The sequence below is a fragment of the Antedon bifida genome, chromosome 3 (assembly GCF_963402885.1).
Source record: "Antedon bifida chromosome 3, ecAntBifi1.1, whole genome shotgun sequence".
In the NCBI taxonomy this organism is placed as follows: Eukaryota; Metazoa; Echinodermata; class Crinoidea; order Comatulida; family Antedonidae; genus Antedon; species Antedon bifida.
In genome coordinates, this window is record NC_136228.1 from 8,881,795 (window position 1) to 8,902,233 (window position 20,439).

The 20,439-nt window shown below is 31.7% G+C and overlaps 1 protein-coding gene across 1 annotated transcript; it reads left to right on the forward strand.

The window, feature by feature from the left end:
- The first annotated feature begins 12,409 nt into the window (after positions 1-12,409).
- On the forward strand, positions 12,410-17,885 carry LOC144838582 (uncharacterized). The gene is made up of 5 exons (XM_078694001.1): positions 12,410-12,522; positions 15,903-15,968; positions 16,397-16,510; positions 16,685-16,867; positions 17,299-17,885. The coding sequence occupies exons 1-5, from the start codon at positions 12,484-12,486 to the stop codon at positions 17,431-17,433; spliced, it is 537 nt and encodes a 178-aa protein (XP_078550127.1). The 5' UTR covers positions 12,410-12,483; the 3' UTR covers positions 17,434-17,885.
- Positions 17,886-20,439: the final 2,554 nt, after the last annotated feature.

A 20,439-nucleotide genomic window follows, 5' to 3' on the forward strand; every position in this document is an offset into this window, starting at 1 on the left:
AGTGAGCTGTAGACTACACTATAATAGTAATCTATAAGTAATTATTATGAAGTTGAGTTCTTGGTTGATAGACTTTCGTCTGGAATTAGAAACTGGCAACTCAAATTTGAGGTACAGTACGTTTAACAACAAAAAACATATGGACATGATGATGTCATATCACTACCATCTTTAGGCATATCACTACCATATTTAGGCATATCACTACCATATCTGGGCACATCACACTCTTTTGGTCAAACTAGTTTGATAGTGTATACTGAACTTTATACTAAAATAATATTGTTGATACACGTTAACGATACTAATTGTTGTTGTTTTTTAGCTAGTAAAAGAAAATTCGACGGGAATATCAGTCAATTGTACTATATCAACAGAACAACTTACATTATACAAAGAAACGGTTATGGTGTTGGAAGGATATGATCGAAATCTCATAGTCGCTGTAACAGATTTTCAAAATCCAATAATTGAAGATGTTTAACTATGTTACAGTTTTCCAGAGCAGATTGCAATAAGTTCTAACCGTTTTTTAAATAGTTCAATTTTAATATAAAATGAAATAAAAATGTATATAAATACAACATGTTCTTTATCAATATTAAATTATAGCGCGCTAGCTTTGAACCAATCAGAGACAAGCAATAATTCACTATTAATTACATATTTTTATGTGATATTCAGTGAATGAAAATATGTAATGACATAGATTATAGAAGGTGCTTCAAAAGTGATTGGTTGAATTATTTTGCTGAATGTAATGTTTTGTCTTTCATAAGTGCTCCAATAATGCTAAGATTTCTCAATTTGATTTTTTCTTTTATAATTGTGTAATAGGTTACAATGCCTTAAAAATATAATATATTACAGGTCTCCATCGTTTTATAAATTTTACGAATATTTATTAATGTATTTAACTATTTATTATATTTATACAGGATGACATTAAAAAGTCACATAGTCCTACATTTAAAGCAATATTGAAATAGATATGTATATCTTTTATATATGATGTTTTTGTACATTTAATTTAATATTTATATATATATATATAAACACAGCAGGCACAGATTTCCTCATCTTTATCGTTTCAAATTAATTAATTAAATTTCAGTATATCACCGGGCGGTTTAGAATTCAAAGTTCTTTGCCTCTTGTGTTTATATATATATATATATATATATATTTATATAATAGGTCAATGAATTTCCAAAAGGATGAATAAAAATAATTTGAATTTTAAATTGAATTAATTAAATACAAAATAAGTTTACTTTATTGATTGTAAATAATAGTAAATGTCTTCTTAAGCCATGGATAATTTATAATTCTGTATGCTACAGAACCTTGCTGAAGTATATATATTACGTGCCTATTTTTTTGTTTTTAAATATTTAACCTTGTTATATGCTATTTATAATAATTGTATAATAAATATATATTAATTTAATTGCAAAATAAAATAAAACAGAAGTATACGAATGATTTTCATGCTATCATATTTTTGTTACTTATGCCAACACTTTACACCGCAACTTGAAAAAAGTGATGCTGAAAGCCGAAACGCGCAAGGTTGGGAGAGAATATGATGAATATCTTCAAATAGCCGAATACAATTTTGAGAAATGAAATACAAACAAGAAACATCCAGTACCTATCTAAAGTTGCTACAATGTTTCCCTATTCGATACTCGTACGGTACAGTAATACGTCAGAGACAATAAACTCTATTATACAGTAGTACTGCCGCAGGTGAGTTTTTAGTCGCGTGGACGCGACTCAATAGTTCACTATGTCGGTCGGTCTGTCTGTCTGTCTGTCTGTCTGTCGGTCTGTCGGTCTGTCGGTCTGTCTGTCGGTCCGGTATCGCTATGCGTTTTATCGCTTTTCTGTACTTTTTGAACTGTTTTGATGTACAGAAAAGTTTTAAAGTACATTACTTTTTAAAAGTTCATTTTTTTCTGAGAGCACGCGACTTATGGCTGTTGGCCTTGTTTTCCTAATTCTTACTTGTGCCAAAAAGGAAACAAACATAATTGGTTAAAAACGGTTAAATTTAACCAGAAAAACATTGACTTTCATGTGCTTTGCAATTGAATATTTTATTTCTTTAAATTACGGTTTTATCGGATGAATGCATTTTTTTTCGATCTAAAATCAAATATAACTCTAAATATAAATGTTTGTGGAGAATTTGGAACAATTAGTTCGATATCTTGGATACAGATTGATGATCATTTTAGCTTGAACATAAACGAACTAAATCTGAATAAAACTGTTGGTTTACACACAACACTTTAGCATTAAGGTTGAATAACACATTTAATATCGTATTCATTCTATTCGTGACAATATATAAGCAATTTACTACATCTAAATATATTGGTTTTTCATGGGATACTCGGCTTTCAGTAGGTAACTTCGATCATCTCAAACAAATCGTCCAGGAATGGGTCCGATGGGAGCACACATGGGAATGAGTCGGGCAGGTGTATGACGATATAGTCTAGTCAAATTGTTTGATCATTTTTGTTTACTGATTATGGAATTACAGTATAGAGTAATACCTCACATTGTTTTATTGATAGTTCTAAGAAACAAAGACGTGCTGCTGCTGAAATCACGTCAAGAAATTATGATTTCTTATTATCATTGATCTTGGTTGGAAGTCCTTTAAACAAAGGCATGATTTAAAAAAAAAACATGGCCTACAAATGAACTAATGGTCTAGCTCCCCAGCTTCTTGTAAATCAAATTGATAGACACGGTTATAACACTTGATTGGCAAAACCTATAAATGTGGTTATACCTAAAATCAATGAGGTAAAATAACATGTCATTTCAAGAGTGGGATAAACATTCCGATATCATTACAGGAGGCTGCCACGTATAAATAAGCATAAATACAAATCAGAATAAATTAATGCTAGAATAAAAAAAAACAAAAACAAAATCTATTTTTGAAATTGTTTAAATAAGCACATTTTGATCGTATGTTATAAGTTATTGTATAAGCAAAAAATTAAATACAATAAACTGTATGCCTATATTTTTAAATGCCTAAAGATGTATTGTCCACTAATTAGTTGTCTCAGATAATTGGATCGAAAAAAAATTTAATTAAAAAAAAAAAAAAAGCCTGCTAGCTAATGGTTTTTTTTGTCATGTTGTCATTTTATAAGTGAAAACATTAGTTTTTCTATCGAATTGATTAACTTGATTAAAATTACAAAATAATCCAAAGTATGTTTATTTATGTTGTTGGGAGACAATACATCTTTAAACTTGAATGTATTGTTATTTCGTATACATCATTATCTTATCATGAACCACTGGTTATAAATATACCAATATTATAAACATATTGTTTATTTAAATAAAAAATAATAACAGCTGTATTTTGAGACTAGGATAACTGAGGACCATTTAAGGGATAGGTTATGAAAACGTTTAAAAGATATATTCAGGTGTAGAGGTAGGTTGGGTGGTTTATTTATTTATAGCTTATATATGCCCACTTGAAACCGGATCTTGACCTATAAATATAAATATATATATATATAATTAATGTTCTGTGCCTGATTTGTTTATATATATATATATATATATATTTTCCATATATAGTTCCAGTCCAAAATTGTTTATATCTCTACCAAGCTACCTTCTTTGTTTTCTACTCTTATTCAGTCTCCACCCACTATTCAACACGCTGTTTCTATTGTTATATTTCTTTTATTCCTGTCCACCCAGGCAGCACTTGCCAACTCATATGCTATGACTTTATCCAAATTACCTCACTTGCACTGATGAAGGGCTAGTGTTGCCCGAAAGCTCTGCTAACTTTTCTGGCTGTTTACTTTATCGTTTTGATTTAGCTTTTCGCTTTTTTTATTTGTATCTCCATTGAGATCCAGCCACTGATACCCACAGCATTGTCATTTTTTTCAGTAATTTGCCTTTGGATTTATATATATATATATATATATATATATATATATATATATATATATGATATATCTTACGTCACTAAGCCTTATACAGTAGTCGGATTTTGAAAACCCAAATATGAAACTTTAAAAAAGGGGAAGATCTATGCGGAATACCAAATAACCTTGGGTGAAAGATTATTTCAATGAAGGCCTATTGCACTTTTGAGAAAGAAATCCACAATTTCTACTCTACGGTATATTTAAATAGGACGCGCCGAAGACCGCATAACCACAACCACATCATATTGGGCGGATGGTCCATATTTATGCCTATAATGTTGGTGGGGAAACTCAACTATTTTTATGGTATTTCTCTATTTAATTGAAATTTAACAAAAGTAAGTACCATTAAATCTGCCTAAGAGCAATTAATACCAAAAATTACATAACTGTATATATAAAACTTGAGAGATCAGTCAGTTGTGAAAGGTATCGAGTTTCTTTAGTAGTCAACGCAAAACAATGAACCAAAAAAATGATAAGAAGAAAGTTTCAATAAAGAACGGTAGACCTACCTACATTTACACAGTATGCCAATATTCATTCAAAACAAAAATTATGTTAAAATGTTACATTGTAGAAAGATACATTTTAAAAAGAACGAAACAGTTACCTAAATAACATACCACACAACAACAACAAATACTATATAAAGATAGATAAACACAAAACGGACCTTGATTGCACTATTTCGAAAATATATCGGATAAAGTTACCGGAAAAGTTTTTAGATTATAAAATAAAAAAATAAAAAATTAAAATGCTATTTATTGTAAATTACACATCCGTAAATCCATGTTTATTTACGATATTCCCGTTTTATTTATTTTTTATTCATGACGTCGGGTATCAATATGGCTTTAGTATCCTATATAAAGTCAAACTCATGTTTAAGAAAGTACTAACTACCTAACTCATCGAATAATCACATAGAAGATATTTAAAGACTGTTTTAGGATCATCATTTAATCAGCCAAATCGCATCGACAATAAGAGAGGAAGACTACTGGCTACCAGACCTAACCTAACGAATATAGAATTAAGATGGATGCAACAAAAATAGCTACTATCTGCTGTTTGATTAGTAAGTTTTGTACACAACTCTCAATGTTAGAATACTAACTATAGTTTGTAATTTGTAGGCCTATTTGATACTTTTAAGCCTCAAAATACTTAATTGGAAATTTTTTTTTTATTTACTTATTCAGGTATAAAACACATATACAAAACAGCAGCCATTTGCTGATAACGTTTGTTTACAATCAATATACAAATTTAAAGTAAAAGAGGTACAATTATAAACAGTATAAAAAAATAACTATATATTTCATTAATGTTTAGAATTATTTATTTACTCCACTTTAAATTTACGACTAAGCAGCAATAATACAAACCTATAAACCAGTTAACTTAATATTCTATCACAATCAAATCGTATTTTAATGTTTTATTCACAATTATCTTATTTCTCTATCATTCTAGTAATTGTTATTGTGCAGTCCGCATCGCCAACTCCAATACAAGAGACCAAAGGCCGTGTAAGTACTTTTCAATTCAATTCAAGAAACATTTATTGACCATATTTTAGCATAACATTAACAATGGTTAGCATATAATATATATAGTCGAAAGACTACAAAAGGCCCGATGGGCCTGTCGCTGTAGTTCCTCTTTACATTATACAAGTAAACATACAAATACAAATACTAATAATACAACACTTAGGCTAATCTTAATTAGCCGTTACGTACATTACATTACTCATGGTTATATTCATATTAGCACCCTCAAGAAACTATAGACTGGCTACACGTTAAATATTATAGGTACCAGGGTCAATACACGATTTTTCAGGTGTGGAAGGGTTGTCTAATTCTGGCGAGTCTTGAACGGTACTATGTCTAAAAACAACAAATTGTGGGGCTATTCATGTCAAGCGACGGTAACTCGCCAATCCATAACACCCTGAATCTCTACAGATAACCTCTCTTTCACTGGATATAACGTTAAAACCTAAACATTCATCCAAACAACTGGCTTGTCGAAAAGCGTTAAAACAACGAAAACATTTGAAAATAGGAAAATTTTCTTAGTGGAAGAAAGGTTGCAGTCAGAAGACAAGAAACGGCATTGTATAGTCTTAGAATAACCAATAATGACTTTGTCACACTCACATTTAAAACTCTATGTGCAATTTTTAAAAATAACTGTAATCATTTCTAATTGGCATGCCTTTCCACTATCTTTAAAGGTTTTTTTTTTTCAGCCTTTAAGATAAAAATTAAAAGTCACTTTAGAAACTCCGTTGTTATAATGGTCACAACGTTATGCTTAGTTCTTGACTGTCTTTTTCTTCTATGTTTTCCGACTAAAACGTACATTTCAATCTTCTTTGAGCGGTTTTCATCGAAAAAGGAAGTAATACAAACGTTTTACCACTATTATAACCTAAGAGTGGCTTTCAATTTTCTTAATTTGTATAATTCTATCTACAAATATTTCCGCCACAAAAACTGTTTTTTTTTTAGAATTTGTGGTTTTGAATATCTTCGTTAAATCCGTGAACATCCTAAGCAACATTTTAACGAATAACGTTTTATACGCTATTACATCAGGTATATTCCATAATGATTGATAATTTCTATCTCAGCTATAACATAATTGCATATTTTGCTTTCTACAAACAGAAATATGGTGTTCTTGTAAGAGCAACGGCCGAATTAATAACACTTGAAAAAAATATTCTTGAAAGTTATGTAAGTATCATGAAACAGCTAAATAAAATATGTTATAAATAAATAAATACAAAAATATATAATAAATAGAACCGAGGCGACTACAAAGTCATTCTATATCATTTCATTTCCTGTCTTTTTGATTTTAAAGCTTAATTTTCCAGATTATTAAAGTGCAACTTCTGCTCCCGGGGTCATGGGACGGTGAGGGAAAAGCATCCCATTTTCCTGTGCCTTTGGTTTTTATATTCTCTAAAACATACAGTTTAATGGAAATTGATAACAGCGTGATGTTCAGTTATCGGAGATGTTAAGTGAACCGGGGATTTTTTTTTAAACTTCAAAAGTTCAATATTTTTGTAATGATTTTCATATTTCGATTGTAGATAGTGGACCGATTTAATTCTCCTGACATTATTCTGGAACTTCATAATTGCAATAATATAACAGTAAGTTGTAAAACGAATTTAGTTACTATTTGGTGATACGCTGCTTTTTAGCCGATTCTAAGTAATGTGTCTGAAACAGCGTGATGTTCAGTTATCGGGGATGTTCAGTGGGCCGAGATTTGTTTCTCTTTTCTCTTATACTGTTCAATGTTTTTATAATGAGTTTCATATTTCGATTGTAGATTAATTCTGCTGACATTACTCTGGAAGAGGAACTTCAGCCACCAAGCGTATTTAATACCCTTTCTATAACAGTAAGTTGTAAAACGAATTTAGTTACTATTTGGTGATACGCTGTTTATTTAGCCGATTCTAAGTAATTTAAGAAGATTACTTTGGTTCCGATCATAGAAAACATATATTATACGGAATATTATTTCATATGCGTTGCCTGTGGTATAGACCATAACCTAAGGACGATAACAAAATTAGAAAAGTTTTTCATTTTAGAATTATAGAATAACATTTATGTTGTCTGATAATAATATTGTTTACAATCTAATCAAATGACGTCATGATCAATAAGAACAACATAATCGATGTATCGTCACAATATTATTGCTCTTAATAGTGTAGTCATGATGTCATTTGATTGGAATTTTGAAAACTTTATTTTTTTGGTTATCAAGACAGCATAAATGGTTATCCTATATAATTCCAAGATGAAAACGTTTTCGATTTTTTTAGTAGTTGTATCGTCGTTCGACGTTCAACTTTTAACCTAACCTTCCTTGATGAAGCATCATATTCATGGGCAGGGAGTTTACTTAATACTGTATGATACTAATGATAATTAATTGACATAAACAAAATGTATAATATTTGTATGATGAACTTTCATTTTTAGTCAAGTTTATACAATTTAATCAGCAATTTTCTAATGTTTGCTCTTTGAAGTTTGCAAACTTTTTATTGTTTTACATCTAAGTAATACTTTTCTGAAAGAAGCAGTAAAGTTTAGGTCAGTGAATTGTATATTTAATATTATTTGGCAGGAGGGAGATATGCTAGCAACTTACATGAATGACATAACAGTTTACAAGGAATTCATGACAGAAATTAAATCTGCTGAAGCCACTGTATACAAAGATTATCCTATTGACTACGTCGACGAATTTCAGAGCATTCTTACATCTACAGATAGTGTTATTAGCAAGATAAACACTATAGTAAGTAAAGAATGAACTGCAGCTGTATTTATGTATCTACACTATCACACTTTATGTGACAACAAAATGTGATGTGCCCATATATGGACATGATGATGTCATATCACTACCATATTTGAGCACATCACACTTTTTTTGTCAAACTAGCTTAAGTCTAGTAGACATAACTTAACACACACCACACTATCCTTTCTTTGTGTGCTTGCGATTGGTTGAATTTTTAAATCTGTGTTGCGTATCATTTTACACATTAGTGAAATAAAATATATAAATTTATATAAATAATTTACAGTAATATAACCCTAACATTTTTAAAAAGAATTTGATTGGCTAATAATAAAAATGTAGAACCACAGTCTGCTTATTATAATAACCAAATATTTCAAATCCTAACATACCAAATAATATTGCTTTATGACAGATTTATGATAATATTGTTGTTTTGTAGTTACAAGAGAACAACTTGACGGGAACATCGCTGACAAGCAACTCATGCGATTATAACATGTCATCAGAAAAATTGACTTTGGATTGCGAAACTCTTATAGTTTTAAAGAAATATGAAATGTATCTCCAAAAAGCTGTAAAAGACTTTGAGATGTATATTTAAAAGTGCTTATGAGGTGTCCTCGCTTTTAGAGTATTACGCACAACATTTGATTCAATCCTTAAGCTCTGTATACACTATCAAACTTTGTGACCAAAAAAATGTGCCCATATATTGACACGATGACGTCATATCACTACCATTTTTTGACAAACTAGTTTGATAGTCGACATAGCTTCAAACTATTTGTGATATCTGAATTACAAAATAAAATATAGTATGCCAATATTTGGTTGTTTCAGATAAGTCAATAATATATATATAGGCCTAAGAAGTAACAAAATATTATAAGTGAAATATGAAATTAAGTTCTATTTAATAATTCTTATTCAAAAGATATTCATAACTTAGCTCCATCTTATTTAAGCTCTTGATATAAAAAATGATTTTTGTAAAACGTAAATAGAATTACTAGTACCTGTGCAATACATGTGTACCACAAATGTTTCATATAAAGTACACGAGTTAAGGTTACCGCGCTCCAATGCAGTTTGCAACTAATACAAATAAAATCTAATGTTTTAAATGTTAAGAAATTCTAAAGTTTAGACTATTGCAATAGGTTAAACATTGCATGAGTAACATTGTATTATATACAAGGATATTTTTTAAGGTAAAGACTAATAAGAAATATTAGTTAATTAATGTTTCATGACGTCAAGAAATAGAAGTATTTTTTGTAAAAGAAAAAGTTTAATTTAATTAAGTTTAAGATTAATATTTAATCATTATTCTGCAAGTGTCTTGCAAGTACTCAATATTTAACGTTTGCTAGCTTTTAACCAAGTATAAGTAATATATTAAATTATAGTATTTATATTTTTATGCAATAAAAAAATACACTCTATTTCCTTATATTTTGTTTTGTTTATATACATGAAACGGACATATTCGATATATTTTTCACCCAAGTAATTGTACAATCGCAATGATTAATCGCGTCATGATTGGTTAAGCTTGGTTCCCACTAGCGACGCAACGTAACGCAACCTACGCAGCGTAAGAAAATAATTGTGTTTGCCCCCGCCACTTTGCGTCAATACGTCGCTGCGTTGCGCTCTAGTGGGAATCACGCTTTAAATTGTTTGCGTTGTATGCGCTTACGACCTTGCGGTGCGTTCTAATGGGAACACACCTTTAAGGTTATTACCTCCGTCTATAACAAATAAAGGCCAATTTATATAACGCGTATCTTGTCTCACGTAGAATCTGTATCTATCCTGAGAGGAAACCGCCCGTCCGTTCCGCGTTTTGTGTAAATGTTCATAAATAATAACATAAGATTCTATATTGTTATCGTTAACGCTCGTCTGTGTAGTGTTTGTGCGGTATTCTACCGTTTTTATTCGAATCTCACCAACCTTGACCACAATGATATCCACAAAATATCACCAGAGTTCAATTTTGAAGGGTAATGATGAATTTGAAGGGGAAAGGTCACAACCCAACTCCAAGGTTTTGCTTGGCGATATATGAGGGCATCGCTAGTGCCATATAATATATATTTTAATGATGCAGTTTGTAGTTAGGCCTATAGTTCACATTTTATATACTATGCTACATTTTAAATCCATTTTTAAAGGAGAAATCCACAACAATCATTTATAATTTCGGATAATACACGTCGATTGTCCTGTGTTACGGAACATACATGTCCAGAAAATATCCCAACGATTGGAACAGATATGTTTTATATAAAACAGACAAACCGACAAAAAAAAAAGTCTTTGATGGAGGTAAAGCGTGGTTCCCACTAGCGACGCAACGTAACGCAATCTACGCAACGTAAGAAAATGCCCTTCCAATCATTGTGTTTGCCCCCGCCTGCATGAAATCAAACCTTCGATGTTTGCATCACTGTTGCATCGTCGGTTCCCACTTGTGATTACGCAATACAGCACTTTGCGTCGATACGTAGCTGCGTTACGTTGCTTTGCGTTCTAGTGGGAACCACGCTTAAAGGGCAATAACCGTCAAGTATCCTTTGTTTTTTGAAACCTGCATTTTCAATAATATTTGTTTCTTTTTTGTACTTTGAGCTCAAAGTGAAAATGAAACAAAGTTACGGGCACCTGGAAAATCATACGCGCCTATTACGTCGGAATTTGACGGAACATTTAAATTGATACATTTCTTTGAAAAGAGAAAGAACAATAACCTTATTGTTTTATAATAAAATATCAGAAAAGCTCAAATATTTAGACATACATAGGCATGCATTCAGATAGAAGACTCTCGGTTCTGTATCTATATACTGTCATGTATGAATGAATGAATGAATGAATGCGCTGCTTGCACAGAATTTATTGTCAAATATATAAAATATTTAAAATGTGAAGTTTGTACACAGACAAGGCTCTTAAATTTATAAAAAAACATCAAAAACACGATACTGAAAAAACACATCAAAAGATGCAAAGAGCATACAGAGAGATTCCAATAACTAATTGTCATGATGCTTACAATACGGTGAGACACATTTATACTAATCTTATCTAGATGTTTTACTGTTATAAATAGTTATGGAGTTCGGAATAAATGACTATCTATATCTGCCAGTTCTAGTGTGAAGAGATCTAATACGGACTAATGGGAGAAATCGTATTCTAAAAATAAGGGATGAGACGGTTGTGCGAGTATACGCTCTACCATTTTAAGGGTCGCAACAATATATTTAGACTTAAAGTCTCTTAAACCTACGTTTAACTTTAGCTATTTTATTAGATTTTTTACGAATTCTCTCTAGGAGACCAATGTGTCATTAGCTGTAAGGCTGCCGCTCCAGACTATAAAACAAAAATAAATCACACTGGATATCATCGAATTATAATATAATTTAATTTTTGGATCAATATTAAATTTACGTAATTGGTGCATTATGTACAATCGTTTTTGTCCTTTTTTAAAAAGATATAGTGTATTGGGAGTCCAATTAAGTTTATCGTCCAATACAGTACCTACATATTTACACTGTGAACTATATTGATCCTATCATCACCGATCTTAACTACGTTATGGGTTTTATCTATCATTTCACATGTTTTTTTAGTATTTAGAATTAAATAATTGTTTTTACACCATTCAGTAAGATGCAAAACTTCACAATAATAATCATTAAGAGGGGCGTTATCAGAAATTAGATCAACCAATGCAGTATTATCTGCATATTTGATCGCAAAACAATATTAACATTATATACAAAAATAGTCAAAGAATTCAAAACGAAACTAATTTTCAAATAACAAACTCATTTGTAATTTAAGATTAAATAATACAATATATTTTTTTCGTTATTAAACATGTTAATTTTCTAGCAAAAATAAAGACATAATTGTTCACTTTGTAATCAATAAATATCATGCATCGAATAAGGAAACGAATTACGATTGGCTAGTAATATGTCAGTAAAGTATATACAGTATATATAAAGTTGACGTTTGTTTCGTGATTCGCATTGAGAAGAGAAGCGTATAGGTATATTTGCAGTTCTTATCTAAATTACTGAGAGTATCAGGATACGTAAAGAAATTAAAGATGTCGAGTGGTGAGGATTCGGTGGCATCTAATGGCAATGTAAGTTGTTTTTACATTTTCTTACCTACATGTGTTATTGTCAATTTTCACTCTGTCGGAATTTTACGAATACAAAATACCTGAATATTTGTCCATCTTACTATACTTTATCACTGGTCGTGTTTCACCTCGATATGTTGGAAACAAATTAGTTGTTTAATTTTGCTAAAAGATGCTTTTTGAACTTTATATACCTAATATACCTTATATATCTAAACTTTTAATAGGCCATACTTTAGTCACGGTTGAAAAAAAACCAAAATAAATAAAAATAAGGATTTGGGTTATAAAAAATACAAACAAAAATTTAATTTAAAACCCATTGACTATATTTTCCGATCGAGATTTTGTTAACTGTGAAATTACAATAGCATATTTAACAAGAAAAGAAAGGGAAAGAGAAGAAACACAGTATCTCATTAAATTAAGGCATTAATCAAATTATAGGTCTTACAAAATTAATATTTTATTTAACATGCATTACATTTATCTGTTATTGACTATTCAATTATTCACTCTTTTATTTTGGAATATCTGGCCCATAGAAAGTAAAAGTACGTATACATTTATAAAAAAAAACATTGTACTAATTATTACTATTCACAGGATGGCATTTCACCTGGAGAGCATCTTTGACTTATATAAGATGTCTATAATCGTTGAGACCAAAACATTTTCACTTGAATTAAGTCTATATATTAAGGCAGGCCATATATCGATTTTCTCAAAAATTCATAAAAAGAAGGAATTCTACATTCCGTAAACTTGGCTGGCACTACAATGTTGCCTTTGCAACAACATTCTCAAACCATTATTGTAGCATAGGAGAGATCACAAGGTACCCTGATTATAGTTGCACCACACCCAACACACGATACATACACTATAACAGTCATTTCATTTCATTATTTATTCGGTCTATTTCAGTATATACATAAAAAAAACTGAAATTGGGGAGACCAGGGTCAACCTAAGTGAACTTAATCACTGTAGCTGAGCCGGTTTACCCAAGTCGATTCTTCCTTTTTTTTTTCTTTTATTACTAACAATATATTTATTTAATAATATTAAAAACTTAACATAGGCGTATACAGTACATCTCTTTAAATGTTAAGTTCTTAACACATTCACTCAGCGTATTAATTTCTTAGCGTATTCATTTTCTTAAACATATTAATTTCTTAACATAATCATTTTCGATTCTTTCGGTACTTTAATTCTATCCATAATTTCCAAGAAAATATTAGGGAGGTTTCGCAACCTTACGAATACGATAACGAAAACGGATACGTCACACATTTGTGAAACTTTTGAGCTGATCCCCATTTCATATTCGTAAAGCGTATTTGTGTTGACGAATATCACCAGTCATATTCGTAACTACAAAATGAGTATAGTTTTTGATCTATTTTGCACATTTTGCATTTGAATAATGAATGATTCATGATTATAATATAATTATAGATTTATTGAAAGTAATTGACTAAAGTAATTTACTAAAATGCCAATTTTGATAAATAGCAGTTTTTAAAGTCTTCACTCGCTTTGATGTTACGCTAGGCCTAGGCAGCCAAGCAACACGTACCTGCGCTTCGCTCACATTTACCCTATTCATCCGGTGTTTACGTTTTTTATAGAATCAAAAATCTACTCTAAATTGCGGCATTGTTAGTTTTTTCTTACTTCCGCCTTTACTTCCTTCCGCCTTTACTTCCTCTGCATAGACGATTGTTTTGTTGTGTCTATTAACTTCCGACAAATACACATACTATATCGTTATTATTTCTCTCATCAGTCCTATAGTTATTCTCTTCATTCGGGCATAAGGCTGAAGTTTCTCCATTGCGTTCGTTATTTTGCCATCTGTTCTTCTGCTCTTCCCCCAATGTTTTAGGTTTTGATTGAAAATTATAGATACATATCATCCTGTTGGCTTTATCCAATCCCAACAAAGCTCATCAAGCAACATATTCATCTTATCAAACAACGTTACAAGTTGTTCAAGCTTATTTAAACATGACTAATACCACTCCTGGAAAAGTCTGGTCTTTTCCAATTGCAGACCTATATCAACCCTATCTTTTCTCTCAAAGTCTCAAAACTGTTTCCAGTTTCACAGTCAGCATACTGTAAGGGTCACAGTGTTGAAACTGCACTCATTCGATTGCACAATGACATCATGCAAGCTCATGATAATCAATAGGAAGTCCTGCTGGTACTTGATTTTTCTAGCGCATTTGATACTGTTGACCACTGCATACGTTTGACCGGTCTCTGTTCGGAGTTAGTGGCGCTGTATTAGATTGGTTTAGATCGTACTTATGTGATCGTCAGTTCTCCGTAACAATTCATGATACATCGTCTCAGTATAGGCTTTTTCTTTCGGCTGTTCCCAAAGGTTTTGTACTTGGACCATTATTGTATGTGCATGCTGTACACTCATCTTGAAGATATTATACAATCACATGGATGTAGTGGCCTGTTGTATGCAGATGATGTTTAGTTCTATTATACATTTAGAAGTGTAGACAAAGTTATAGCAATTGAAAAGATATCATGATGCATTGACGAAATTCGTGAATGGGCATCTTAAAACTATCTAACACATCCAAAATTGATATTATTCATTCTCAATCAAAATTTTCTAAACCTCCTCCAACCAAAGACATTTTGGCAATTGTTCCAAGATGGTCAAGTTAAGAGCTTGGGCTTCATGTCAGACTCTTGTATGGGTTTAAAATATGTTTTGCAGCTCAAGCAGAATTCGCAAGTTGGTAGTATTAGGAAACATCTCGACAACATTATAACATTATAACATTATAACTGACCAATCAAATGGTTTTTTAATTGCAGTTTTCAATAAAAAATTACGTCATAATATTTTGTGAAAAAATACGTATGCGCTGACAATTCTTGAATTTTTACAACTTTTTTTCTACACTTTTAGTCTGATATTTCAAAATAACAAGTTAAACTAAATAATAATACAAAATCATTTAATTTAATGTTTGTCTTTAGTGTAGGTAAGCAATTACATTAAGATATCAGTGAAAACATGTCCTAGGCTGGGTTCAAGACTCAAAACCTCAAACTTTTTCAATTTTCACGCGGGTCCGGCTGTTATTAATTACCGTATTTATTCATTTGAGAGGGTTTTTAGAGGGGCGTTTATTTGAGAGAGACGTTTATTTGAGATATGGTAACATGTATAATAAAATAAATTCTCCCTAAAAATGAAAAAATTACAACACAATTAATATCAAAAAGTGATAAATGCAGTAAAAATTCAAATATCAAAATGAGTTGTTAATGTTGCTATATTAATATATAACGTTATAATTGCTTATACTGCTCCTTTGCTTTATACCTACACTATACAGAACTTTGCAGAGATTGTAGCAGCAACAGAAATATTAATTGGGAATGCCGAAACACTGAAAAAGAGTGTAAGTACAGTACAGCTAAAAATGCCATAGGCCAATCCGAATATTTATTTATTATTTTTTTAACTCATGTTTTTTTCTACTTCTTTATTATCTTTTTTTATAGCAAAATTATAATTATAATAATGTATGTATAATGTTTGAAATGGGGGTCAGCCTTAACCTCCATCCACACTCAATTCTTTTAATCTAATTTATAATTAATCTATGTTTTATTAGAATGCACAACTATTTGATGTGTGTGGAAAATTTAATAAAACAAACAAATATATATCAAGAAATCAATGATGATTCTGTGTAAAATCATAATCGATAACTTTATTACAATATCTAACAAATATTTAAATTGTTTCTTAAAAGAAATGGACTATAGATCTTTTCTATTTGATGTCATTTTTTCCCCATTGAATTTCATATTATTTTGATTGTAGACTATAAAGCGACGGGATACGAACAGTGATGGTACGGTCATTACATTCTCTGCTGACCAAACGAATGAAATAAATGGACTACCAAAACCAAGCAAACTTCCGAATAGAAACCTGGTATTTATTTCGTTAGCAATTTTCGAGGCACGTGCGCGTGCGCGTAAATTATTGTGGTTCTACATTATTTGTTATCGTCATCCGTTATCGTCCGTATAGTATAAACGGGCCACGTGATTTTCATGTTACTTTTTTTTCATTATTATGTATATAATGTGTGTGCTTTCATTAAAGGATGTGGAAAACAGACATTTGCTAAAAACTTTCATGAATCACTTGAACGTTTACAAGCAAATCATAGAACAACTTAAGGAACTAAATAAGGAAGCGCTAACTCACCTGGGCCCCAACGACAAAACAGATTTTGAAAACGTCATTATGTCTACAGACGTTATTATTGCCAAGATACAGAATGAAGTAAGTATGCACTCTAAATAGGTCCATACCACTAGGACGCAACTCAAGGACAATACGCGCAACGCACGTTGAGGCCAACTCAGACATGCATGTACGACGAGGAAAATTAAACATGTTTAACGTTCTCGCGACGACCAAAAAACTACGCCCGACGCTATCTCGGGATTCAACTTAGACGGCACCGACAAGTCAAAATGTTTCGTCATTCGAAATGTTGTTTGTGATGTTACTTTGTTAATTCATCTTGCCTATTATTTTTGTAATAAATGAATGTTGAGTATGTAGTATTCGTGATCACCAATAATAATAATAATGGATGCAATCATTATTACCTAAATCGAAATTATAGCTGCTAATTCATTTTGGCAAATCATAACCATAACACGACACCCTTATTACTATATACTATGATTGTTTTTGTTTTATATTAGATACACAAACCATTCACATATAAGACAACTGATGGAAAAATGGTTTTATATCAAGCAACAATCAATGTTTTGGACAGTTATAATGACTATCTACTGAAAGCTAAATCGGTTTTTAGCACGGCTAGCGTTCCATAACATGTATTTCTCTTGTTTACATGCCAGCCACATCAGCACTCGTGTGCTCACAGGTTTGGAACAAATTTGACATATTTTCAAAGTATCCCAGTATCTTTTCAACTTCATGCCATTGCTTATTTCTCGTTACGTTATCTATCGTTACGAATTAATGATATTATTGTTATTACTGATCACGACGTCATTTGACCGGACTTGATCGATTACAGAATGGTAATCATAATTATGATAAATAAATATTATATTTAGCATTGTATTTTACAAATGCGCTTATCATTGTAGTGTAGGCCTAATTGTGTTGCACGTGTGGCTTAGAATGTAATTTTGCTTATAATTATGTTTAACGTTTTTTTTCTGTAATTACCATGTTACCGCCATGTATTGCTATTTTAAGCATGGACATGGATATAATACTGAAAAAAGTTTCATTGTGATGAAATAAAGCCAGAGCATTATAATTGACATTGGTGTTTTATATCAATTTTGGTGAAGTGGAAGCGATGTAGACGGGTGGTCGAGCGGTGTAGACGGGGTGGTCGAGCGATGTAGACGGGATGGTCGAGCGATGTAGACGGGGTGGTCGAGCGATGTAGACGGGGTGGTCGAGCGATGTAGACGGGGTGGTCGAGCGGTGTAGACGGGGTGGTCGAGCGATGTAGACGGGGTGGTCGATCGATGTAGACGGGGTGCCCGAGCGATGTAGACGGGGTGGCCGAGCGATGTAGACGGGGTGGCCGAGCGATGAAGACGAAGTGGTCGATCGATGTAGACGGGATGGTCGAGCGATGTAGACGGGGTGGTCGAGGGATGTAGACGGGATGGTCGAGCGATGTAGCGGGGGTGATCGAGGGAAATTTCATTAATTCGCCGAAGAAGTGGTTAAAAACGTTTATTTTATTCCCATTTGCACTGTATAAAAAATAATCAACATCACAACAAATGTCTCAAATGGTATCTAAAGACCATTATACCCTGTTTACAATTTTATTACCATTAGAGTGGTCTTGATGATCGTCAACAATACTTGGAACACAGCTGGAAATTGACATTCAGTATATGTAAAAAACATATTTATTTATGTTTCCAGAAAAGAAACCACGTGTTTCGACGGTAGAATTTAACCATAATACGCGATAGCAGAAAGTACAGTAATTAATTATATATCATTTAATCTACTATCAACCACAATTACGTCGTTTGTTGTTAGTTAGCATAGACATTGACTTTAAGGGTCATGTATGTTACAACCGGATATAGGGAAACTGTCTATAAATAGATTGAGTAGTCTAAAATTATAGGTACCGTGACGTTATTTGGTGTATTGTTGTGGTTACCTATTCTATCAGAATTCTATATTTAATTATCAAACTATAACTAGACAAATACGGAAAAGAATATAATAATACAACAGAGACAACTATTCAACGTTTTAATGGAGAAAACGTCTAATTTTGGATTTTTTGTTCAATAATATTGTTTATCGACCAGTTTCATTTTACTAAGTATCTATGCCTTGATCTTATAGGTCAATACACACACACGCGCGCCCAATTATAGTATGGACATTGTTTGGAAGGGTTTTGTTTAGATCAGATGTGCACATGTTCCAACAATGGTTTTGCATATACACTACAATCGACAATCGGCGGGGCGTCATTAGCCCAATAGGCCTCAAAAGAACGCTAACCTTTACTCTAAGCACGGACATATAAATATAGGTCTATTCTATATAATTGAACTAATTCGTTTCCGGACCTTAATCCGATGTTATTTAAAATTAAGTTATAATACATGTTCTGCTTATCCTTTAATGTTAAGGGCAATATAGTTCAAATCAACACGAAAGTACAGTACAAATAATACACCGAAATGAAAAGCTGTACCACTTGTGATTCAAAGTTCAAAAGAAAAAACATTTTTCCCCGATTTATTTTGTATTTAAGACAGGACCACAATGCAAAACAGATTTGTTTTTATACCTGATTGTGTATTAATCCTGTATAAAGATAAAATAAGTTCTCATACAGTGTCGCCATGTCTAATAACAATAAACAGCGATTTTTTTAAGCGATCGTAACTGGTCCATCCAAACCCAACATCTAAAACCTAAATATTAACTTTAACTCTCTTACCCTCTTTACTTTAACTCTTTAAATAATCTACCTCACTATAAAATAAATACACGAAATCTACTGATTTCAAACTTTTTGTCTTCCGATTTAAAAACTAAAGCACAAGCATCCAGTCAAACACTTTTTTCAGGAGGCATGCGTCCGAGAATCGGATCAGTGATGGGTACAACGATTACATCTTGTACAAATATTCATAATATTAATCTTAGTTTGAATTATTGCTAAACGACCCAACTCACTACTTTAATACAGCGCGCATATCACGGCAATTGTGAGCTTTCGATTTTGCAACGATCTAGGACATAGAACTTACTGTATGACGTCATGTGGAGGTATTATTAGTATTTGGTATTGACCCAATTGTGTCGACTCTAAGTTCATAAATTTTTGTGTATAGGGTTGTCGTAAAAAATCGAAATAGATTAACAGATACGACGACTTGGAAAATGACGGGATGCATATGCTCCATGTCGTCACAAATGGAAAACTCGTGGTTATTAGTTTTAAAGAGTAAAATCAATTAGTAGCGTCAGAAATGTATAGGGAGAGGGAAACATTTAGGACATACTCTTTCAGAGCTCATTCTATGAGATATAACTGAAATTACAGAAATAATTAATTAATCTGTCATTTATTTGTTCTTTCTTCTTTTATCTGTTCTTTCAAAGATGTACTAATGGCTAAGTTTATAACCTAGATCATTATTGAGCCTATCTGACCCTTCCTAATAATATAGATATATCGCACCTTGCATTCTGGCCATAAAGCGCCCTCTAATAATAATATGGAACCTTATAAAGGAGCTGTTTTCCCACTGCTAGTAAACATTTTATTTGTCTGCTAAGGAAAAACGGCAAAATATACATTACGATAG

Excerpts from the sequence above, each read along its gene's own strand:
- LOC144838582 (XM_078694001.1), top strand. The coding sequence starts at position 12,484 with ATGTCGAGTGGTGAGGATTCGGTGGCATCTAATGGCAAT. Across the intron at positions 12,523-15,902 it reads CGGTGGCATCTAATGGCAAT|AACTTTGCAGAGATTGTAGC; the intron begins GTAAGTTGTTTT and ends TACACTATACAG. Across the intron at positions 16,868-17,298 it reads TTGCCAAGATACAGAATGAA|ATACACAAACCATTCACATA; the intron begins GTAAGTATGCAC and ends GTTTTATATTAG.